The sequence below is a fragment of the Balaenoptera physalus genome, assembly GCF_965194825.1.
Source record: "Balaenoptera physalus genome assembly, chromosome: 5".
NCBI lineage: Eukaryota > Metazoa > Chordata > Mammalia > Artiodactyla > Balaenopteridae > Balaenoptera > Balaenoptera physalus.
The window spans coordinates 120,726,033-120,752,375 of NC_138884.1; the positions used below are offsets into that span (position 1 = coordinate 120,726,033).

At 36.4% G+C, this 26,343-nt stretch overlaps 1 protein-coding gene across 2 annotated transcripts in view; it reads left to right on the top strand.

The window, feature by feature from the left end:
• The window catches only part of LRIT3 (leucine rich repeat, Ig-like and transmembrane domains 3), a 41,592-nt gene extending 15,249 nt beyond the window's left edge, over positions 1–26,343 (top strand). The window contains exons 3-5 of one of the 2 annotated variants that reach the window (XM_082462833.1): positions 5,864–6,169; positions 7,556–8,433; positions 11,971–26,343. In XM_082462833.1, coding sequence (XP_082318959.1) covers positions 5,864–6,169; positions 7,556–8,433; positions 11,971–11,982 — 1,196 coding nt within the window. In that variant the 3' untranslated portion in view covers positions 11,983–26,343. Of the gene's footprint in view, positions 1–5,863; positions 6,170–7,555; positions 9,429–11,970 lie in introns of those variants that run through there. The other variant, XM_082462832.1, reaches the window with a different exon arrangement.

The window sequence follows — 26,343 nt, forward strand, 5'->3', positions numbered from 1 at the left end:
CGATTCTCCTTTCATGGTTGTAAGCATTTGCCTTATGTACTGAGGTGCTCCTATGTTGGGTGCATAAACATTTATAATTGTTATATATTCTTCTTGGATTGCTCCTTTGATCATTATGTAGTGTCCCTCCTTATCTCTTGTAACAGTCTTTATTTTAAAGTCTATTTTATCTGATACGAGTATTGCTACTCCGGCTTTCTTTTGATTTTCATTTGCATGGAATATCTTTTTCCAGCCCTTCACTTTCAGTCTGTATGTGTCCCTACGACTGAGGTGGGTCTCTTGTAGACAGCATATATATGGGTCTTGTTTTTGTATCCATTCAGCCTGTCTGTGTCTTTTGGGTGGGGCATTTAATCCATTTACATTCAAGGTTTTTATCAATATGTATGTTCCTATTACCATTTTCTTAATTGTTTTGGGTTTTTTTTTGTGGGTCTTTCTCTTCTGTTGTGTTTCCTGCCTAGAGAAGTTTCTTTAGCATTTGTTGTAAAGCTGGTTTGGTGGTGCTGAATTTTCTTAGCTTTTGCTTGTCTGAAAAGCTTTTGATTTCTCCATCGAATCTGAATGAGATCCTTGTTGGATAGAGCAATCTTGGTTGTAGGTTTTTCTTTTTCATCACTTAAGTATATCCTGCCACTCCCTTCTGGCCTGCAGAGTTTCTGCTGAAAAATCAGCTGATAAACTTATGCGGATTCCTTTGTGTGTTATTTTTTGTTTTTCTCTTGCTGCTTTTAATATTTTTTCTTTGAATTTAATTTTTGTTGGTTTGATTAATATGTGTCTTGGTGTGTTTTTCCTAGGGTTTATTCTGTATGGGACTCTCTGTGCTTCCTGGACTTGGGTGACTATTTCCTTTCCCATGTTAGGGAAGTTTTCTGCTATAATTTCTTCAAATATTTTCTCAGACCCTTTCTTTTTCTCTTCTTCTGGGACCCCTATAATTCGAATGTTGGTACATTTAGTGTTGTCCCAGAGGTCTCTGAGACTGTCTTCAATTCTTTTCATTCTTTTTTCTTTATTCTGCTCCTGGGCAGTTATTTCCACCATTTTATCTTCCAGCTCACTTATTCATTCTTCTGCTTCAGTTATTCTGTTATTGATTCCATCTAGTGTATTTTTCATTTCAGTTATTGTGTTGTTCATCTCTGTTTGTTTATTCTTTAGTTCTTCTAGAACTTTGTTAAGCATTTCTTGTATTTTCTCAATCCGTGCCTCCATTCTATTTCTGAGATTCTGGATCATCTTTACTATCATTACTCTGAATTCTTTGTCAGGTAGATTGTCTATTTCCTCTTCATTTATTTGGTCTTGTAGGTTTTTACCTTGCTCCTTCACCTGTGTCATATTTTTTTGCCATCTCATTTTTTTTTTTTAATGGGTGTGTTTGTGTTCCTGTCTTACTAGTTGTTTGGCCTGAGGCTTCCAACACTGGAGTTTGTAGGCTGTTGGGTAGAGCTGGGTCTTGGTGCTGAGATGAAGACCTCTATGAGACCTCACTTCAGTGAATATTCCCTCAGATCTGAGGTTCTCTGTTGGTCCAGTGGTTCAGACTCAGAGCTCCCACCGCAGGAGATTTGGCCTAACCCCCAGCGGTGCACTTGGGGTTCCTCCAGTCTCCTTGGGCATCAGGGTCCCCCACCAGCGGCTGGCAGGTGCCCTAGTTGTGGGGAGATACTAACTCAGTGTCTTCCCACACCGCCATCTTGACTCCGCCCTTCAGAAAGTTTAAAATTTTGATGACATCCCATTTATCAGTTTTTCCTTTTATAGTTAGTGATTTCTGTGTCCCACCTAAGAAATATTTGCTTACCTACAGGTCACAGAGATATTCTTCCTTTATAGTTTTAACTTTTATATTCAGTTTTTAGCTTTATATTCTTAGCTTTTATGCTTATGACTGTGACCCAGCTCAAAATAGTTTTCGAGTATAGTGTGAGGTAGGGGTTGAGGTTTATTTGTTCCCAAGAAGATGTCCAGTAGTTCTAGCACCATTTGTTGAAAAGACTTTACTTTCCCTTTTGAATTGTTAAGTATAACTGCCTCCTCAAAACTGACTGAGGCATGGATTTTGCCTTCAAGAGCTTATAGTCTGCAGAATAACTTTTGTACTAGAATTTATTGCTGACTTTTCATAAAGAATAGCACATCCAACTACTGTGATGCATGAAAAACATTACCCTTTTGGAAAAGGGACAAGGCAAAGTTCTTTTGCCCCATCCAAGAATAGTTATATAAAATAAATTACTTAATGCAAATTGCTGATTGTGGTTGGTGCTTTGCCTTGAAGGAATGCAGGACAAGTAATAGTTTAACTTCAGAGAGTTCTTGTACTTTGTCCCCAGAAGAAAAAACACTTGAATGTGTTCAGCCCTCAGATTACTATTATTATTCAGGCTTTAAAAGTTGTACCCTTGACCTCAGATATTTCATAGCTTGAATAAATATTTTATTTTTGAGGGATTTAAAAATATTTACTCCTGGTTTACATAACTTTTCGATATAACCAGTTGGATTTGTTTTTAAAAGAATTTTGTTTCACCATTAACACATTTTTATAATAGTTTCAAAGCATAAATGAAAATGTTAATTTTATAGCTCTTGATCTTTCCCTTTATAGACATTTATGCTCCAGACATCGCTACTTTAACATTTGTTATTTGTAGATGACAGCACTTACAGCTGCCACCCATGCTCTAGATGTTTTTAGGTGACAAAGAGATGAGTTATGGTGGAAGAAGTATTAGACTAGGAGGCTCAAACACGTGGGACTTAGGACTCTAAGCTACTTACAAAGTCAAGGCAGTACTTTCTTTGTGCCTTAATGTCTGGTATGAAATTGGAAGAATCATACTAGCTTCCCAAGGTCAGTATAAAACATATACACAGTTGTTGAGAATGAGAGCTTTAAGATCAGGATATCAAGGTTCAAATCCTGACTGCATCCGGTTGTGTGACCTTGGGCAGATTCCTTTACTTCCCTGAGCATTTTCTCATCTTTAAAATGAGGATGATACTAATATTATCCACCTCATGCTATTGTGAGGATTGAGATAGACAAACGCTTTAGCATGGTCTCTCTCTTTTCCATTGTCTCTCACATTTCTTTTGTGAACAGAGGTAGACACTGTGACTGCCTTTTGTTCTAAACTGTCTTTTCAAGAGATACCACTTTGGAAAGCAGAGCTATGTCTCCCTCCAGAGCAAAGGGTAGATATGCTTACTACCCAATATAATAAAGATAATGTCTCCTTCCAGAACTGTGATTAATAAATTATTCTTCATCTTTGACTAGGAGTCTTGTATCTTCTACCAATATCCATAAAACGGTGGCAAACTGGGATGAGTTGGTCACCCTAAAGTAGGGTAAAGTGTCAACCCTTTACAATTCTTGATAAGTGCAGTATTTGCCACGTAGGAAGCAACCAATAACTGTCATCTTGTGTTATTATTTTATTTTATTTTTTAAAATTTTATTGAAGTATAGTTGATTTACAATGTTGTGTCTAATTTCTGCTGTACAGCAAAGTGATTCAGTTATACATATATATATTCTTTTTCATATGGTTTATCACAGGATATTAAATATAGTTCCCTGTGCTATACAATAGGACCTTCTTATTTATCCATGCTGTATGTAATTGTTTACATCTGCTAAGCCCAAACTCCCAGTCCTCCCCCCGCACCTCCCCTACCCCTTGGCAACCACAAGTCTCTTCTCTATATCTGTAAGTCTGTTTTTGTTATTATTTTATAAGAAAAAATCTGACATGCCAACTCAAAGTGTTTTGAAAGTATGAAACGTTCTACACATGTTAATTATTTATTTATTTTTTAAGCAATTAAAACAAATTTTTTTTAAATTAATTTATTTTTTGGCTGTGTTGGGTCTTCATTGCTGCATGCGGGCTTTCTCTAGTTGCGGCGAGCGGGGGCTACTCTTTGTTGTGGTGCGTGGGCTTCTTATTGCGGTGGCTTCTCTTGTTGCAGAGCATGGGCCATAGAGTACGTGGGCTTCAGTAGTTGTGGCATGTGGGCTCAGTAGTTGTGGCTCATGGGCTTAGTTGCTCTGTGGCCTGTGGGATCTTCCCAGACCAGGGCTCAAACCCGTGTCCCCTGCATTGGCAGGCAGAATCTTAACCACTGCACCACCAGGGAAGTCCCTACACATATTAATTATTATATGAAAGAGTGAATTTGATGTTTGTTGGCAGGTTGAGTAGAATTTAAATCAGTATTAGAGAACTGCTCATAGATTCACAGAACTAAATGTAAGAGGAAGAAGGTCAAGGTAATTCACCCATGAAAGAAAAGAAGTTTCTAATATGGAAGATAATAAAAACAGCAAACTTTACCAATACTGGCAGAGAAATATGAACCACTCACAAAATGCTGTTATAATAAAAATAGGCATAAACAGAAATCTAGATTTTATGAATGGACAGTTAAATCTTCCACCAGGGTTAGATTTTTTTAAACTTGCTGTTCTGTCTTTTCTCCTTACAAATCAATGTATAATTCACTCCACAACCACAAATCTTTTTGAGATGAATCTTTTCCAACCTTGGGCTTTTTATGTAAGGCTGATATGGGACATCACCCTTAAGATCCTTAGGGAGATTTTTGTCTGACTGAATGCTCTGGAGCACCATCTTAGATTCTTCTGAGATCTTAGCAACTGATTGTATAGAACCACCCACATGGATTTGACTTTTATTCTGAAGCCCTTTCTTAATCTGAGAATTTTGGAGAGGCTGGGTGTAAGAAACAGTTTTATTATTGACCTTAGCAAGTTTTAGTTCCTTTACATTTAACAGTTCTTCCTTTAGCTGTTGTCTCTCCTTTACATTTTACTATAAGCAGCAAGAAGACACCAAGCAGCAGTTTCAACACTGTGTAGAAATATCCTTAGTCAGAACATTCATTTCATTGAGTACGTTTTCTACTTCCCATGTTAACCACAGGTGATAGTGTTGCTAAACCTTCTGCTACTCCATAACAATGGTGCCTTTTCCTCTAGTTTCCAATAACATTTTTCTCACTTTTCTTTAAGCTTTCACTGATAGCCTCTTTGAAGGACACAGCATTTTGGCTAACAGTTCTGAAAGCTGAGGCAGATCCTGAAGGCATTTGCAACTGGAGGCTGTCAGCTAACTGTATTCCCTGCGGCTGATCCTCTCTTGAAAGGGGATTTGAGCAGTGCACCTCCATGGCCACCACATATAACATTCATGCCAAGCCATGTTCTACCAGTTTTTCCAATCTTGTCTCCTAACATTGCCTGCATCTCACTCTATACTTTTGCTACAACAACTTGTACTACCTCAATATGCCTTAAAATCACACAAAATCATTACATATTGCAGGCTGAGTTAGGTGCCTCACAGCACCCTCTAATAATACTTATAATAATATAAATACTTTCATGGCACCCTAGAAATCTATCACTGTATTTATGTCATTCTTTGGTACTTGGATTCAAATCTCGACTCTGACACTGCTTAGCTAAATGACTTTGGTCAAGTTATTTGGTTTCTCTGTGTCTCAGCTTCTTCATCTTTACAATGGGGAAATCATATTCTTTTCATAGAATTATTGGGATTAAATCAGTTAGTACAGGTAAGTGCTTAGAACAGAGCCTAGTACAGAGTAAATGTTCCATAACTGTTAGCTATAATCATTAATGATCTGAACTGACAACATATATTGATTTAGGTGGCTGGAGTGCAGAGAGGTGACTCTGATCCTTCAAAGCACTTATGTTTTTAGGGCCACAGTGCAGAAATGCCATCCCACGAGGCTGTGATATAAACAGAAGTCATCAAGAAAACCTTTATCAACCTTTTCCTCCCTTCTGGTCTAGGCCTGCAGGACAACCCATGGTTCTGTGACTGTCACATTTCCAAAATAATGGCATTGTCAAAAGTCGCTGACCCTGTGGTAGTACTTCTCGATCCACTGATGGTTTGTAGTGAACCGGAACGCCTCACAGGGATTTCGTTTCAGCGGGCTGAGCTGGAGCAGTGTCTGAAGCCATCGGTGATGACCTCGGCCACCCAGATCACGTCTGCTCTGGGCAGTAACGTTCTGCTGCGGTGTGATACCACTGGCTACCCTACCCCGCAGCTCACCTGGACCAGACCAGACAGCTCGCCAGTTAATTATACAGGTATCTTCTTAATTCAGGCCTTTGAAACAAGGAGTTTACAAATGACTGAACTTAATCTTATGTTTTTGTATGATTTGAGATTGGCTAGTTATTTCTAATAAAATATGCTAAGATTGTTGAATGGAAGAAATTTGAAAGGTACACTTTATTGATTAATATTTTCCTCAGTTTGTCTGATTAACTATGTAGATGAAATTAGACAATCTGATTTCTTTCTTAGATGGAAAACAACATGATGCAGTGGATGGATGGTTGCAGATAAGGCCTTTGTCTTTATCTTTCCTCCATCATCTTGGATACTGCTCACTTTAAAATGTATAACAATTAAAATTTCCTTCAAGGGAATTTCAAACAAGTTTCTTATTTTCGAATGATTATTCAAATAATAAATTACATAGGAACTTTATTATGAGGCAAAAAATATAATTTTTAAAAATATTGATTACACAGGTTTTTAGATCCTACTATGATCAAATCAATTTTTTGGCCTTAGTTTCAATAGTGATATTCTAATGAGTAAAGGGATATATTTTTAAAACTCTTCCAAATTAAATTTAAATTGAGGCTGAAATAATGAAACCTGATAGAATTTTTAAAAAATGTCAAGGCCTAAGCCCACAGTTTAAGGTAGTGAGTTAAATTTTGGGCTACTGAAATACCACTCTGCATATTATTATTCTTCAGAAAGCTTCAGAAATCAAGACAGAAGGGAAATGTGTTCAGATTTTAGTGTTTAGGAAATTAAAATTCCAATTTTGCAAACACTATGTATTATTCCATAAATAAAAAACCTCATTGTTTACTTGTTTATCTAAATTAAATATACTGTGAAAGATAAGAATAGAAATTATGACTCCTCCATGCCAGAAAATGGTCCACTATGCCTTCTGACTATGTGGATAGTTAACACTTTATTACAATGAAAAAATATTTTGAGAAATATTTAAGTAAGGTCTTGTGATAAACATTTTACAGAATCACAGTGGGTTAAAATTGGAAGGGATATTTGAAATCACTTTGTCTTATCCCCTTATTTTAAAAATGTGGAAACAGAGACCTAAAGACACTAACTGGCTTGTCTAGAATCACATACTACTTAGTAAACAAAAGTTTACTGAGGCCAAAGTTTCTTAATTCTCAGCCCCATGTCTTTTTAAAATACTATTTCCCATAGAAACTTCATGACACCCAGAATGTCCTACACTTCCATGTAAACCATTTACAGAGCCATCACCTGCAATCAGAGATTTGCAGCGTGCCATTTCCCTCTTGGCTTATGTGAGAGGTATGCGTGTAGAAGCAGAAATTGTTGCCTTTTGAGTTGGCATGTTGCGTGAATCTTTTCTTTCTTTTATCTCACAGATTATGCATTTTTCTTTCTTCCAGTAATTCAGGAATCTCCAGGGGAGGGAGTCAGATGGTCCATAATAAGCTTGACAGGCATTTCTTACATGGATGCTGGGGATTACAAATGTAAGGCCAAAAATTTGGCTGGGATGTCAGAAGCTGTGGTTACTGTGACAGTGGTTGGTGTTGTCATGACCACCATATCATCAGAAACTTCTGAAAGAAGAACTGGGGATCACCCTGAGCAAGAGGTCCAGCTGGGATCTAGAACATCTGCATCTCTACCTGGTTCATCATCGTCTCCCTGGCCTTATTCCTCCTCTTCTTCCTTCCCAGCTTCTTCCACTTTTCTTCCTACTTCTACTTCATCTCCTCCCTCCACTGCTTCCTTCTCCTTATCTCCTTTCTTCTCCTCCATTGTTTCTTCAGCCACAACTCCAAGCACTAGAATATCTACAAGCACTACCATGGCCAGCCGTCAGTCACTCCACCCAGATGGGAAAAGAAATGTCAAGGTGGAGATGGGTAGCGGTAAGCTTCCCCCAGCTAGTGCAAGTAAAAGAGAAGAGTTGGCATTGTTGGATCAAGCCCTGCCGATGGAAACGAATGCCACAATAGAAAATCTCCAGGTAGTCAGCGAAACCGAAGAAAGCGTGATCTTGATGTGGAACACCATTAACACCACGCAGAATTTGGAAGTGACTGTGTTGTATTCCAAGTATGGTGAGAAGGACCTGCTACTGCTTAATGCAGACTCCAGCAAGAACCAAGTCACCATAGGTGGCTTGTTGCCTGGTTGGCAATATATAGCATGTGTCTGTCCAAAAGGAATGCCTCCCCAGAAAGACCAATGTATCACCTTTTCTACTGACAGAGTTGAAGAAGAAGGTGATTTTCAAGGGTCTTTCCTTATGGTGGTGAGTGGTGCTGCCTGTGTTGTTGTCTTGCCATTAATTTTTTTCCTGTTGTACAAAGTTTGCAAACTTCAGTGTAAGTCAGACTCCCTCTGGGAAGATGATTTGGCGAAAGAGACTTATATCCAATTTGAAACGCTGTCCCCCAGGTCTCAAAGTGTAGGGGAACTTTGGACGCGAAGGCCCAGAGACAATTCAGAAAAATTGCTGCTTTGCTCTAGGTCAAGTGTGGAATCTCATGACTTTTAAAAGTGAGGGTTCTAGAGCAGAGTATTATTGCTAAGGTTTTACAGCTCAGGCAAATGTGAGCTCCACAAAATTTCTTTCACAAAATTAAGGATCTAAGGGTATAGTTGACCCTCTGTTTGGATGACTTTTGGACACTTTCTTATCCTCATGAAAATCACAAATGGAGTGCTTTTAAGTGTGCTTTAAAAAAGTCATGAGACTTCTGAACTGAAAAGACAAATTGTTTTGATTTTTGTTGTGGAGAAAATGTCTACAGAAATAATTTTCAGGGTAGTGCTAAGTAAGTTAATATATTTTAGGATAATATTTTAGTTCTTAAAAATAAATTCATGTGAAAATAGTCATAAAAAGTAAACTCTGAATTTTAAAAAGATAGTTTTTTGGGCAGTGAAGAAAGTTTAGTATAATGAGCTAAGCCTTGATGTTCATTCTTGTTCATAGTGCTTTATGGCATTTGCTGTGCACATTTGCTGCCATTGCCTCATAGGTGAAAGTGGAATAGTACAGAATTTTGTGTTCACTAAGGTTAAATGCAACACCATGGACAGGGAGAGCTCTAGCTCTTGGTACCATTATGCATTGCAATACAGTATAGTGGTATTTATATTGCAAGGAAGAAAAAATTTTCCCTTAGAAATATAGGTACTAGCAAAAATAAGTTTAAAAAGAGGATCATGGAATAGTAAGGCCATTTTGAAGATGGTAACTGTTGCATTCTAATACATCTGCTAACAGACTGTATGGGTTTTTTTTTATTTTTTTATTTATGACTGTGTTGAGTCTTCGTTTCCGTGCGAGGGCTTTCTCTAGTTGCGGCAAGTGGGGACCACTCTTCATCGCGGTGCGCGGGCCTCTCACCATCGCGGCCTCTCTTGTTGCGGAGCACAGGCTCCAGACGCGCAGGCTCAGTAATTGTGGCTCACGGGCCCAGTTGCTCCGTGGCATGTGGGATCTTCCCAGACCAGGGCTCGAACCCGTGTCCCCTGCATTGGCAGGCAGATTCTCAACCACTGCGCCACCAGGGAAGCCCTGTATGGGGTCTTTTTAAAAAATGTGCTCATTTTAAAACAATCTCTTTAATATTTTGTTATGTACTCTTCTTTTCCCCTTCCCTCTTTTCTTCTCTCCCTCCCTCCCCTTACTTCCTTCACTTCTTTTTTTTTCCTTCTGCTTTGTCAAAAGATATTCAGGTAGCCAAAGGACCACAGCTAAAGTGTTTGTCTTTTGCCATGTTATATTTTGATTACCTGGATAGAGGGAAGAACTTTGAAAGTCTTTTAGATCCCAAAAGGATGTTTTAGGATTTTGAAAGAGCAAATTCAGTGGATTTATTTAGTCAAACTCTAGGTTAAAAACATCAGGGAAATTGAATTGGAGTGGGTCACATGATTAGATATGAAAGGGGCTTCATAAATAAAATTTAGTTTTTTAAAAGAAGTTTTTTTTCACCATATTTACCAAAGATTATATTCCCTTTACATTGAAGATTTTGGAGTGTAGAACAGATTTATACAGGTGTGTCAGGCGTCCTGAAATATGCTGAGAAGCAAGTTCTATATTTTATATAAGAAACAAATTGGCTTTAATTTGTTTGTAACACTTTGTGGAAATTATAACACAAGCAGCTGGAGAATGAAAAACTGCTCATTCCAAATGGCTTTTAATTAAAAAGAAAAAGAGAATTCTAGTTTAGCCATAATCTGCATATTAGAAGAAGACAAGCATGGAGAGATGGCCTGCTCAGAACTCCCAAACTTCCCCTTCTTGTCTCCTTTCCTTTCCTTTCCTTTCCAGCCTCTTTGTTCTTGGTGCTTTTATCACTATGTGCATTGTCTAATGATCTAACAGTTTTTAATTCAGTATTCATTGTTAGGATTTTTTGTTTGAAAAATACCTTTTAAAGACAGTTTTGTGTTTAACTTCAACTTATGTTAGATAATTTATTTTAAATTTAATGATTACAAAAATGTGCATTTCTTTACTCTAAAGACATCATGGAATTTCATTGCCATATTTAAAAGGCTCATATAAACAGACTGCCAAAGTACTACCACATTAGAAATAGTGTGGGAGAATGTTACAGACTACTGAGCCAAAAGACATCCAAATTGTACAAAGGCAGGTTATTTGTCAAGAAAGTAGACTTGGACCATCCTAATGAGATAAATTACTGACTGCTCTCATAATTAAAGTCAAGTGAAGCCTGGACTTAATTTTGCCTAGTGAGGAAAAGGTAATTGGTGGTGTGAAGGGGATAGAAACAGCAGGAGAAAGCACCTTTGTCATCCTCAACTTGGACTTGGCACACGAGGTGAGTTGCAAGTAATTTGTTACTCATAGTAAGATAAATTAAATTATAAATCATCTACTTTCTAAAAATACATACGTTTGAACGTAGTCAAGGTTATCCTGATGATACCATTGCTCTTACGTTCTTACAGTATGCTTCCTTGAGTGGGAGAGAAAGGTTGACGTTATAGCAAGTGGCATGGAATTCCACATAAGCAACAGCCTGTTTATCAATGTCACCATATGCATTGTGAAGAGTACTCATGAATGATAGATAGCAATATATGTGGTAATTAAATATGATTACAGTATTTTACTTTCAGACAAAATATGTTAGAGGTTGTAAGACTCAGGATACATGGTGAGGGTGTGTCACATATGAGGCTATCATCAGTGATGTGCTATGACATAAAAGATGTTGAGAACTCCAAGCAAATAGTTTATAATGGCCAGAAAAGCAAACCCTAAATAGAGTCAGACAGGTGCCTTGGGAAACTTTTGCAAAAAGTTCAAAGAAAAAAATTTTGACCCAGGGACTTGAGTCTCAAAAAGGGATTATGGCTAACAAAGAGAGATTTAAACACACACACACACACACACACACAAACTGCTGAATAATTATGAAATAATTCTAATAAAATGGAAGAAAGCTTAGGAAAGTTGAATGGCTATTTAGTAATCTCAAATTTCAAATGATATATATAAAAGGTATAAAGAAGGAAGATGGCCAAGAATGAGTATAGAAATTAGCAAATTTATTATAAAAGTGTCATAAATTAAGTCCCCAAATAAATCAAGGCCAAAAAAAAAAAATGGTCAAGCTGACCAGAAGGAACTATAAGACTTGGTTTTTTTTTAGTCAAAAATAACAGGGAAATAATAAGTCTACTGCTTAGAGATGACAACAGAAGGTATATCAGAGAAGTAGCAGAATCATTTAACTCCTATTTTTCCTTCTCTCTTTCTCATCCCTTTCTTTCCCTCTTTCCTTCCCTTTTCTAGATGGGTTTTTAAGCTGAATATGGAGAACAAATTATGAGAAGTGGGAATTTCAGCCCAAGATAGATAAGGGATTAGTAAACTAACTCCAAGGTATTTAAAATGAGGCCAGATATATTAGGTACCAGGGTGGTAACAGAATTTTCAGCCATAATCTCAGAGCTCCTGTTTTTGAAAAGTATTTGAAAAGTCATGACAGATAGGAGAAATACTGCAAGACCACAGATGGGTAAGTTTCATCTTTATTTTTAAAGAGGGAACTAGGGTGGATTCTGGAAATTATAGACAACTTGATTCATGTTTACAGATTTGACAATAGGTTGTTAAAAGGCTTGTTTTTGAGCATGCAGAAATGAATGTTATGGTCATTAGGAGCCAACAAATGTCAACCTAGGAAAAGGTTTGATAAACTAAAATGGTTTATTTTTAGGTTACTAAGCTGATAGATAAAGGACTGCTTGAAAATCGAATAGCAGCTAGTTACTGATGTTTGTTTTGACTTGTTGGAGTAATATGGGTTGCCTCCTCTCAATAATGTCTAGAAATGGCTTTATATATTATGAAAAATTCTCTAGTAGAATGCCCTTACCCTATTCAATTCAGCATTTTTATAAGTGACTGGATGAACATAGGCTTCTCGACTCTGCAGAGGACATGAAAATAAACAGGGTATTTTATTTTGGTGCTTCTCAAACTTTTCCTCGGAATATTCCTAATGGAAGGGGAAAGTAAAACTGTATGTCTGGAGAGACCAGGGCAGTTGTCCTAAGTGTCTGGCAGAAGAGAGATATTTCTGTGAATGCTTCTGTCTTAATTAAAAACCATGTGAATTTGCATTCTATGGCATAATTTTTTAAAATATAAAATAATTCTCCCTCTCTCATTTCTTTAGGGAAAATTGACATTTCTGTGCCTTTGAACATCTTGGCACAGAGTACCCCAGAGGTACTCTCCTTATCTTCACCCAAGTCAATTATAAAAACTTCAGATAGAATAGGGTAAACGACATATTTGAGGATATTTGAATTTGCATATAAGAACTGAATTATATAAAAAAAATAGGGTAAAGGACAGAGACCTGTGGCTTTCTATTAGAGGCTATTTCATGCAGTATGAAACCATCAGTGAACATATTTATATGATAGGTGAAGAAACCAAGTCTTGAAAATTATCTTCATAAGATGGCATATTAAAGCTAACAGGGATAAATGAAAATTTTGTGTTTGGATTAGAATAAATATGGGCGTTCAAGTAAAAAACAAATCTGTGACTTTAGTTGATTACAATCATTCTATGAACCAATAGAGTTATGTACAGTAATTGCTAAAAATGCTAGCATTAAGTTACTTCAATATAAGTAATAGATCAAGGAAGGTAAGAGTTCTGCTGTATTCTACATTAACAGACCATTTCTACAGGATCAGGTTTAATTTCGGGTGCCAAATTTAAATAATTAGGGACCTTGATAACAACTATGGACTATCCATAGGAAGGTACCTAAGATCACCAAGCATCTGGAAATTTTATCATGCAAGAAAGGGTTAAGGACTGGAGCAGACTGTGGGGAGACCAGACTAGCTTAGTGCAGCACAAGGCACTAACTCTTGCCCTGGAGGACTATGCTTAGGAGCAGCTGCTTAGGTTGTTAAAATGGAGGCTACTGGGTTCTACAGGTAGAAATTCAAATTCAGCAGCCTGGGGCCTTGGAAACCGCAATTTGACACTCAACCCAGGGGAATGATGCAGGTGATGTAATGACTTTGAGAAACACTGTTCTATGCAATGGATACAGAAGCAATATTGCAATTACAAAGAAGCAGAATGGCTCCACATTAAAAACAAACAACCTCTTTTTTGCTAACAACCAGAGTTAGAAAACAGTGGGGTAAGACATATTATTATAATATTACTCATGATGTTCATGGATATTCCAGAAGTCAGGAATGATGCAAAGACACACTGAAGGACATTGTAGACTAAAAGTTCAATCATTTGGACTATAGCAGAAAGAAATGAAAATTAATAAAATTGTATCTTTTGTTTTCAGTGGAAAGAGAATGCTAATATTTGTATTAAGTAGCCTCTTTTTGTTTAATTATAATAAAATTGATTTTGTATGTAAACATATGAGTCTTGATTTCTTTAAATAGTGGAAAAATTAGGCTATAAACTATTGGATAAGTTTGTATTGTCCTCTTTTTATACAATTAATTTCAACTAAGTGGTTGAATGAGGGAGTCATTATAATTTTTCTTCTCCTTGCTATAGGGTATAGCACTGATGACTCATTCCTTAACTATTCAGGAAAAAAAAAAAACCCAATGTTTTTTATGTATTATTTTGATATAATTTATATACACAGTTAAGTCCTTACAGAAAAGTAGCAATTTTCCTATCATTGCCATTATTTTAATACACCATTTATTAAGTGTGCTAGTTGTTTTTATCTTAAGGAATTTCCCAAGTGTTTAACATTGTGACAGTAGTAAGGAGTTAAATTCTTGAAGTATTGTAGTTACATAGATTTCCATTGATGCTGAATTCCTTATCATATTCTCTGTGATTCCTAGGAGCAAAGAAAGAAGGGTAAGAGTACAGAAGAATTTTGAGAGAAAACATCTCAAAAAAGCAAGATAGCAAGTCTGGAGGTTAATGGTGGCCACCTGTATCCTATTATCTTCATGCATTCGTCCCTCCCCAAAGAACCTATTAGTTTAACAAAAAATTTAAAAAAACACACATGACCACATTTTTAGCATTAGTAGGAGATAGAGAATACCATGAACCTCACATTGCTTGTAAGAGAAATAAACATCAAATTCCAACAGATGCCTTGCCATTGCTGCAAGCCTGGGGGTATGGAGAGTACGAGAAGGAAGGCTTAAGAAAGAAAGAGGAGAGCTGAGAATAAATGTGAAGCCGAGACAAAAATAACACCCAGAAAATAAAAGACAAACTAGTGCAAATATACTGATCTCAGGTTTGGGACTTGGTAGTTCATAGCATGAGCTACAGGGAAGGACCTTGAAAGTGAGTGGGACCAGAATGGGAAGCTTTGGAAAAGCATTGCTTCTAGGGAAGAAGGAGTCAGAAAAGTGTGGTGCCCTTCAAAGATATGGCAATAAGAGAAAGGAAAGAAGCAAGAAGGGGGAAATTAAGGCAAATGCACTGACGTTCATCATTTAATACATTTAATTGTAGAACAAAGACTGAGACAAGAGTGGGTATATGGGTGGAAGGATAGTATGTGAGCATTGTATGTACTGACAGAGTAGAAAGAATGCAACTAAAAAATGAGAGGAGAAGGAAGAGAAAAATAGAGTAGAAAAGATAATTGCCTGCTGTATAAGTAATATGTGGGAGTCAAAGGATACCATTTAAGAATTATAGACCAGATAGTAAAATGTTAAGTAGGAAAAAAAAGATTTAAAGGCATTTTGAAAGACCCTTTAAAACAATAACAAAATGCATGCCTTCCTTAAAAACCAAGGGAAATTAAAAAAAAAAAAAAAAAGCAAGCAAGCCACCAAATACAGAAAGATTAAAACTATTACTCTTTAAAGACAAAGAAAAACATCCTCAGGGCCTCCAGGCAAAAAGATCAAATTAGTTATAAGGTTAAGGAAATTAGGCTGCCATCAGACTTCTAAAATGCCACATACAAAACAAGGTACAGCAGAGGTGCATTTTCAGAAAATTCAGGGAAAGAAAATGCAAGCCAAAAATTTTCTATACAGTTATGCTGCCTTTTGAGGCTATAAGAGATAAAAAGCTATTTTCTCTTTTTCCTAAGAGGTTTAAACTTAGTGGCTTGAAATGTAGTGGTTTAAAACATTATATTTTGCACATGATTTTGAGGGTGAGGAATTTGGAAAGAGCTCTACTGGGTAGTTTATTTCTGATTCTATGGTGTCAGCTGGGATGACTTGGTTGGAGGATACACTTCCAAGATGATTTCTCTACCCACATATCCAGTGCCTTGGCAGGAACTGGGACATGGAAGGCTGGGTTTAACTGCATTCCCTTCCCTTCTCTGTAGTTTCAGGGCTCTGCACATGGTCTCTCTAGTTGAATCGTCAGACTCCTATGTGGTGGTACAGGGATTCAAGAGACCAAAGCAGTAACTGACAATCCTCCTAAGATACATCCAGAGCAACATATTCTGTTGATCTAAGTAGTAATAGTCCAGTCCAGAATCAAGGAGGAAGGTAAACAGACCCCACCTCTCAGTGGAAGTATGTAAAAAATGTATGGCCATCTTCAATCCACCAAGTAGAACCTCCCACTAAGAAATTTTTAAAAGATCTTTCATTAGTTAACGCTTGTGTGAAAGCTAAAATCTAAGCATAAATTTCAGAATTTCTGAAAAATAGTGATAATTTTAAAATCTATAAATAAAAATTAATGAGATACTTTTAAAGTAGCGATCAGCAGAAAATTGATAGTGGCAAGTACGTATGTGGCAGGTACATAAAAATGAAAGTGAATAAAAAGAAAAATAAGTGAATTAAATATCTAAATAAAAAAAATAAACCTAGAAAAAGAACAAGAAAGTAAATAAAAAGAAAACTCAAGGAAGTAAATAATGAAGGTAGAATTAGACATTAATGAGGCAGAAAATAGAAAAACAGGAGATTAAATCAAAATCCTGTTTTTTTAATCAACAAAAGTGATGAACCACTAACAAATTTAATTTTAAAAAGGGAAAAAGCACAAATATACAGCATGAAATGACAAGAGAGAAATAACTATTGCTATACAGAAAATTTTAAAAAGCCATGAAAGACTACTTTGCATAACTGTATGTGAAGAAATTAGAAAACCTAGATGAAATGCATAGGAAAATACAATTTACCAAAATGGGCCCAAGTGTTGATAGAAACATAAGCAGAGCAGTTATAATAGAATTAAAGGAAGTTATTAAGAAACTATCCTGCAAAAGTCATTAGGCTCAGATGATATAGGGGAATCCTGCAAAAGAGACCAGATAGTCTTAGTGCTACTTAAATTGCTTCAGAGAAAATGAAGGAAAACTTCCAAATTCTTCTTACAAAGGGAGTATAACACTAATATCTAAATATGATATAGTTTAAAAAGGAGAAAATTCCAGATAAATATCATTTATGACTATTGATGCAAAAAATCCAAAATAAAATTTTAGTTAACAGACTTCAATACCACATTAAGAAAATATCATGACCAAGAAGGGTTTATAAAGAAATGCAAGGATGAATCAATGTTAGAAAATCTATTAATATAAACAAATATATTAATGTATTAATAGCTCTGAAAAAGCCTTTGAAAAAATTTAACACTCATGCCTAATAAAAACTTTGAAGAAGATAAAAATTGGTGAATACTTCCTTTATGTGTAGTATTCATATATCACAGATCATTGATTAGGAAATGTCAAATACCATTGATATGATTAAGGTAGACATATACACATATTAATGTATATACACACATATATGTGTGTGTGTATATACATATGTATGTATATATTCACACACATTCATATATAAAGCCAACATTTTACCTAATGTGAAAACAGAGGCACACCCATCAAGGTCAGAACAAAGCAAGAATGCCCACTATCTCCAATATTATTTAACATATTACTGGAGGTATTAACCAACTCAATTAGACAAGAGAAAACAAAGGTATAAAAATTGGAACAGAAGAATAATTAAAACTAACTCTGTTTGAGGATGACATAATAGTAATGCTAGAAAACCTGGAGAATTAGTGATAAAAACAACTCAATAAAAGAAATCAGCAAGGTGGCAAGGTTAATAAAATTAACACACCAGACTTAATAACTTTCATATAAGCAAATAATAACTACTAGAAGATATTTTGGAAAAGAAAACCCGGTTTACAATAGCAAGAAATCGAAAATACTTAGAAATAAATGAAATGTGAAATATTTAAAATCTATATGGGGAAAAAAATCACTCCTGAAAAATATAAAGCTAAATTTGAACAGAGAGAAAGACAGTCTTTAATCTTGATTAGTTTGTTCCAACATCATCAAAATATAATTTCTCTCAAAGTTAATTTATGAATTTAATATTATCCCAGTAAAGATTAGCAGATACAAACTACTATATAAAAAATAGATAAACAACAAGGTCCTACTGTATAGCACAGGGAATTATATTCAATATCCTATAGTAAACCATAATGGAAAAGAATATAAATATGTATAATTGAATCACTTTGCTATACACCTGAAACTAACACAACGTTGTGAATCAACTATACTTCAATTTAAAAAAATTATCCCAATAAAAATACCAATAAACTCTTTTTTTCTTTTTCTGGAGCTAGACACCTACTTAGAAAGAAAGGGAAATAATAAAACATACATACATATATCTGCTTACTCTTGCAAAAGGAAACATAGGAAGGTTTAACCAGAAAGCAGTGAAATAGATTGCCTAAAGGGGTGTGGAGGTGGAAGGCAAGAGGGAAGAGGAGATTAATGTGGAGAAAATAGGGGAAAGAGGACACTTCCCTGAGTATGCCTTTTTTAAAAAAAAAAAAAATTATTTATTTATTTATTTATTTATTTATTATTTATTTATTTATGGCTGCACTGGATCTTCGTTGCTGCGCGCGGGCTTTCTTTTTAGTTGCTGCGAGTGGGGGCTACTCTGTTGCAGTGCATGGGCTTCTCACTGCGGTGGCTTCTTCTGTTGCAGAGCATGGGCTGTAGATGCACGGGCTTCAGTAGTTGTGGCTCGCGGGCTCAGTAGTGGTGGCTCGTGGGCTCTAGAGCGCAGGCTCAGTAGTTGTGGCGCACGGGCTTAGTAGCTCCGCGGCATGTGGGATCTTCCCGGACAAGGGCTCGAACCGGTGTCCCCTGCATTGGTCAGCGGATTCTCAACCACTGAGCCACCAGGGATGCCCAACTATGCCTTTTTGTATAGTTTTTTTTGTTTTTCCTTTTGGAAGCATATTAATGTTCTACATATTCAAAAATTAAGATGAGAACCTCAAGTATGGGAAAATAGAACTAAATGTAAGCAAAAACAAATCCCAACTATTTCTAATTTATAACCTATCCACATTGAAGGGGAGAAGGAAGAAGTAATCCAAATAATTTGTTCTTGTTTTTAATTAAAATTTTTATTTCGAGTTAATTGTAGATTTACATGCAGTTGTAATTGGGGAAGGGTGGGGATACCTCATTACAGCCCAGCAAGGGTGGAAGTCTAGGATCCCCAGTTGGCTTTTGCTGGCATGGGGTGGGGTTGGGACCCAGGTTTTTCTGTGATATTTGGTTAGAGTAGAGCAGTTAGTTATCGTCCAAACGATTTCCGTCTTCTAGGCTACGATTTGGCTAGAAAGAACAGGCTTTTGTTGTTTTGTGTTTATCTATGCCTATTGAAATTTCTGGATTGCCAGCTCCTTCAGTTCCAAGTGTGGGATACAGGAGGCAAAAAGAAAACCCAGGGAATTCACCATCATGTCGTTCCTCAGGTGTTGAGGTCCCTGGCTGGTCTGCCTTCTCTCCACCTTTCAGTCTTCTTATGTTTGTTTTATATATAAAGTCCAGGGATTTTAGTTGTACTGAACAGAAGAAATAAAGAAAAGTATGTTTATCCTATCTTACTAGAAGTGGAAGTTTTCCTCAAATATCTTTTGAATACAGTCCTTTACTATATACTCTCAGTCTAGGGGGAGAAATTAACCCACAAATGAAGCTTGAACTCTTTTTTTTTTTTTTTTTAGATTTGTTTTTTGTAGTATTATAGGTGTAGCAATTCTAAAATTATTTCTTATGCATTGTAGGAATAAGTAAATGAGTGAATGGATTGATATTCTTGGAAACCAGGATTTTTACTGTGCAGGAAGATACAAATATGGGATAGGGAAAGGCAAGGGAAAAACCTTGTGGGGTGGATTGGAATTTGGAATTGAAGGTATGAACTATTTCATATCTGACTATCTATCTGTCTGTCTATCTATCTATCTATCTATCTATCTATCTATCTATCTATCTATCTATCTTTATCATCTATCTATGTACATATGTTTTTCCTCTCTTAGCTCTACCTTTTGAACAGCTAGAAGCAATTACACTCCAATAGTAATGAGCACACCTAGCACCCAAATCTTACCTTCTAAATACCATGCCACACTAAGAGGAACCCAAGTTTCCTTGGAGAAATAGCTGATTTCAAGACTGTGCTAGGGAAGGTAACATTTTCTTGTGCCAGAATATAAGGAAGTGCTCAAAAAAAAAAAAAAGATAGGGCAATGAATCCAGCTTGAAGGTTCTCCTTCTGGCTCAATCTGGGAAAATTTAAACATGAAAATAAATAAAGACAGTAATAGTTTATAACTCACTGAATAAAATAGAAATCCATGAGTCATTACTGATAATATATAATAGATGGTAGGTAGGTAGGTAGATAGATATATAGACAGATAGGTAGACAGACAGGTAGATAGACAGACAGATATGAAGTGAAAGCCCTTCCTTATAGCAGAAAGCTGATTGATAAATCAAGAGTCACCATTTTGTAATCATTAAAGATTGGTTTGGGTGAGAATTATCAATAAATGATAAATCCAGGTGAAAAATTTGAGAAGGATCAGGGTATTTGCATGGTCTCTAAATGTCTCCCCACAGATTGCTCACTGCTGCAACGGGAAAAAATGGTTACTGTACAGTGGATGAGCAGAACAATCCTTTGACTGGATAGCAAAATGAACATCACTGATGGGAGACAACAGACATAACCTGCCTCAATATGTCATTTCCTGAGAAGGACACAATATCCCTTACTTAGTATTCTGGCTGGGGATGCAATAGACTGAATCTAATCATGAGAAAACAGCAGATAAACCCAAATTGAGGAACATTCTCAAAAATAACTGGCCTGTATTCTTTAAAAGTATGTCATTAAAGACAGAGTAAGAATTGTTCCAGATTAAATGAGAACAAAGACTAAATAACAACTAAATGCAATATGTTATCCTGGACTGGATCCTGGATTCTGAAGAGAAAAAATGTATAAAGGACATTATTGAGATAATTGATGAAATTGGGATAAGGATGATTGATAAGGTAAAAGTATAATATTAATATTAAATTCTTTGAGTTTAATAGCTGTACTGAGATTATATAAGAGAATAAAGTCAATACTTGTGTTCTTAGGAGATGCATATATACTACTGAAGAGTAAAGAGGTGTGATGTATTATGATGTATGCAACCCAAACTTCAATATGTACTTGGAGAGAACAAGAGATTGGTAATGCAAATGTGGCAAGATGTCAACAACTGGTGAATATGGATAAAGCACATTTTGGAGTTCATTTGCAACCTTTTTGTGAGTTTGACATTGTTTCAAAGTAAAAAAAAGAAAAAAAAAATACAGGCCAGTAGATCAAAGATTAGAATGAAGGTAGGAAATAGAAACCCAACTAAAGACCCACCTCTGAATTACAGATAGAAATCTGTTATGAAACTATTTTTTTCAGCTTGACAGAGTTTATGATTATCATCCTTTTTCATATGTTCAACCTGCATTGGAAAAAAACACCAGAACTTCAATGAACATAAGTGATTAGATCAGGTTCCTCAGCTTGTTAAGGAAAGACTAACATTTAAGGAGAAGTAGTGAAAATTGACTCTGATGGGACTTCCATGGTGGTCCAGTGGGTGAGACTCCTCCGTGCTCCCAATGCAGGGGGCCCAGGTTCGATCCCTGGATGGGGAACTAAAGCCCTCAAGTATGCCGCAACTAAGAAGCCCACTGCTGCAACTAAAAGATCCTGCATACCGCAATGAAGATCCCGTGTGCCACAACTAAGACCCAGCGCAGCCAAAATAAATAAATAAATAAATATTTTTTAAAAAGAGAAAATTGACTCTGATATTAATGCAATTAAGATACATCTCTAGACAGAATCGAACGGTGCATGTGTATTATTAGAATATGACTGCTTTGGGCAGGCATTTTTGGTATTTGTTTAAACATGATCTTTGCCATATGTCCAAACACACCATATCTATAGCCAGGGTCCAAACACAGCAGCTGATTCTCTTTCTTCTGGACAAATGGAGTAGTTTCCTTATCCCAGGGAAATACTTACAAACTCAACATTCATCGAATTCTCTTTCCTTAGTAGTCGTTCACCTCCTTCCCCACACACCCCTGCCAATCCTGATATCATTTTACCCTTAGCAGAATCTTATTTCACTTTAGCAATTTGCACATTTGTAAAATTGGACACCTAGGGTTTTAGTTTTCAAAGCATTGCTCAAGGGGTGTATCCCAGCTTCTTGGCTTCTTTAAACATGCGGGTGCATCTGTGTGTTCGTGCTTATGTGCGCGCATGACAATCTGCTCCTGGATAAACTGGCCCTCCGGTACTGTCTTGCAATTCAAATAAAGTTCTTTATGTATGGCTACAAGTTTCTTCACTGTGGTCATGTTTTAGAAGCCAAACTCTGAGAAGGAAACAACTATGTCAGTCCATTTTCCAGGTGTTTAATATGTGTTATGATGATCAAGGAAATTCTTTTGGAGAATAGTTTTATGATTTTGATATCCACTAATATATTTAATAAGTGTGAGCTAGATTATTATTTTTTTACTCAATGGCAGTAAACAAAATCCTTACAAAGGATAATAAAATATGCACATGTAATAATACTGAGGAGAGGAGGGGCGTGATGTATTATGATGTATGCAACCTATTCTTCAATATGTATTTCGAGAGAGCAAGAGATTAATGATACACATGCAGCAAAATGTTAACAACTGGTGAATCTGGATAAAGGATATTTTGGAGTTATTTTCCCACCAAGAGAATCAAGGTCTCCTTACAGTCCTGTAAGTGGCCAAATATTTCTTTATTATTTCAATTTGAATTAATTTGTTCCTTGCTGAGATTGAATATCTGCTTTTATATTTTGGTTGTTTATGTTTCTTTTGTGAATAGCTTATTTTTGGAATGTTCACATTTTTCTAATGTGGACTGGTGGTCTTTGCCTTTTTAATTTGTAAGAATATTTAAATATTAAGGATATTAATTGTACCTCTGCTACATATATCACAAATATTCTTCCCTTGCTTTTTATATGTATTTTAGCTTTATTTATGGTGTTTTTCATAGAGAGGTTTGTTGTATAGTTAAATCAGTCATGTTCACACTTACATATTGCTTAAAAAGGTCCTCCCATCCCCAAATTGCATATATATTCTCCAAATGTTCTCCTGCACTTATTATAGTTGTATTTTACTTTGAAGTTTTTAATTTATATGCAATTTTAATGTATGTATGATGTGAAGTGGAGAGCAGATATGATACAAACTATCAATGAGTTAAAATTAACTTAGTTTTGAAAATTTAAAAACCATTTCTTGAAACTTTACAAGAGAATCAGACTATATATATTTGAAATATAATATATTTATAATAAACATTAGGAAAAAAGAATATAATTGGAAAACAAAAAATACACTTTGTTTCTGGTTATCTCTAATCTACACTGGGGGACCAGTGTACCAGAGATGTTTTGCCATTGAGGTGAAAGACATTCTATACATTCTAAGCACTATTGGGGGTGGGGGGGGGCGTGTGACGCTTTTCCCTAGAGCAGAGTTCCCAACCTTGAATGCACATTGGAATCACCTGCTTTTAAGTGCACTGATACCAGACCCCAGATATTTTGATTTCCCTGGTCTGGGCCTACATATTTGGGATTTTAAAAGCTCCCCAGGTGATTACACAACGCACAGCTGAGGTTAGAGCTTCTTAATGATGCTTAACATATTATTTGCTAAAAGGTTAGCCATGATTCAAGTAAAGTTGTGTCTCTAAATTTTAGTTCTAAAGGCTTCACGTCTCTGGGCTGTAATCAGTTCAGATTATATAATCAGTTTAGATTACAGCCCAGAGGAATCACTAGGACTTGGCATTGGGTTGGATATAATCTTCATTTCCTTCTAGGTGCATCATGTAGACAATGGATTTTAGAAATCTGAAAAAGTGATGTGCTAAAAAGTTTTCAGAATAATTTCCCACAAGAGAGGGAATTTACTTTAGAAATTATCAATTTACCTTAGAAGGGTAACTATAGAAGCTTACCTTAGAAGTATAACTTTCTACTATGGTTTTGTTGCAGATTCAAAATCAGAGATGTTTGTGAGAGCTTTGTAAAGCAAAACTTTGGCACAAATGTGGTCATTTTGAAAAATTATTTATTTATTTATTTGGTTGCGCTGGGCATTAGTTATGGCAGGTGGGCTCCGTAGTTGCGGCAGGTGGGCCTTTAGTTGCGGCATGCATGTGGGATCTAGTTCCCTGACCAGGGATCGAACCCCGGCCCCCTGCATTGGGAGCTTGGAATCTTATCCACTCTGCCACCAGGGAAGTCCCAGATGTGGTCATTTTTCATTTTCCCTTTTATAAAGTAATATGCTACCTGTGGATTTTAGAGTGATTTTTATTTTCTGTATTTGTAAAGAATTTTTTTACAATGAATACATACTACTTTTATCATCAGAAAACATACATGTTATTTTTTAAATAAAATTTACATTTATATCATATGATTACAACTGTAAAAAAATATTCAGAAAGAATGCATTTGTTATATAAGTTGTTGTCTCTAGATGGTTGGGACTTTAAAAAAAATTAATTTTTTCCCTCTTGCTGTTTTTTTCTATTTTCCAAGCTTTCTAGGATAATCATGTATTACTTCTATAAAGGAAAACTAATATATATTTAAACTAATTAAAAATTCATAATGGGCTCATATAAATCAGCCAAATATTCTTAATAACTTTCATTTTGTAAAACCAATACAGCCATTTAAGTAGCATTCTTTTAAAAAGGATTTTATTTTAAACAAACATTTTATTTGATTTAAATTCTTTTTCTTCTTAATAATGGTTTCTCAAGGGGGGAGAATCTACTTTCCCATCTCGATATTTTTGCGCAAGGAGGTATTTTGGTGAGCTCTTTTGTTGTTGTTGTTGTTTTCTTTGTGTTTTTTCTCTCCCCCCTTCTTCAAGCCTTTTCTTCAAAGGAAGAGGAGCTGCTAACATGACTGGTGAAAGTCAGGCATCAGTTGGTCCTGGGCCCAGGCAGCAGCCTCATAAACCTGAGCACCTCCAACCCCCAGCCCAGCACACCTCGTGGACTGGTTGGGACCAGATGTCTTACATGGTGTCTGGTCTCATGTGATGCTCATACCCAGGCTGGGACAGAAGGCAGGTCTCCTTGTCTGCCCTGGGGGTGCCTGGGTGGCTGCTGAGGCAGCTCGTGGTCTTCTGCAAGCTCAGTTTCTTTGTGGATCCAGTTCTTTGTCTGGGTGGCTCCCAAGGCTAGAAGGGAGGAAGCATAAAGCCTCTTTTTGGCTTGAGTGCAACTGGTGTTTGCTAATCTACCTTCACCAGGACATCATGTATGCTGAGATTTACTGAGCCTCCAATAATAGGGCTGTCACTGTGATCTCCATGTAGGTGTCAGGGGTTTGTGTTTATGAGCTACTGGAGCAAAATCTGGATGGGGAGAAGAAGATGGATCAGAGGAGGGGTAAATATTGGTACTCCCAGCCTCTCATACATTCTTCTAGAAGCATTTCATGCAGTGATATCCAGCAAACATTTATGGGGTGCCCACTATGTGTAAAATTCTTTAGAGTTGACAAAGTCCTCAAAGAACTCACAGTCTAAAGTGTGCATAAGTGCCTTTGGGGGTGAGCGTATGTATGTGTCTGTTGTTCACACCTACGCCCAACTAATTACAGTGCAATGTGGTAAATTCTGGAAGAGATATTAGCAAAGATCAATGAGAACAGAGAAAAGAGGAATTTGACTCCACTCCTTAGCTGATGTCAGACTTCCACTTTCAGTACGAGATTTAAGAACTGTGCTTGGCAGCGTCTTATAGAAGAAGTACCCGACGACATCTCAAGAGATTTGGGTCTCAGCCTGTTCTACCACTATCTACCTGGAACACCTTTTTTTTTTCTATTGGCCTCATTTTCCTTATTTTTGTAACAGAGGATGTTGGAGTTGGCTCTCCATGATTCCTTATAAAATGTTGTGATTTCTTCCTTTCAGTGGATGAACGATGGTAGTAACTGGTAGTCCCTTACACTGCCAATCACAGCACATACTACCTTTGAGCCAAAAGACACCTTAGAAGTCGTCTGGTACAACCCTCTTAATTTACAGAGAAGGAAACTAGTACCCAGAAGGATAAGCATTTTATACAAGGTCAGAGCCACTATTGGTACCCAGGTTTCCTCACTTTCATGCAGGTGAATTACCTGAAGCCAGATATTAAACTAGGAGAACAGAATTTGGTTAAGAGTTGCTGGACTAAATGTCCGATAGAATTT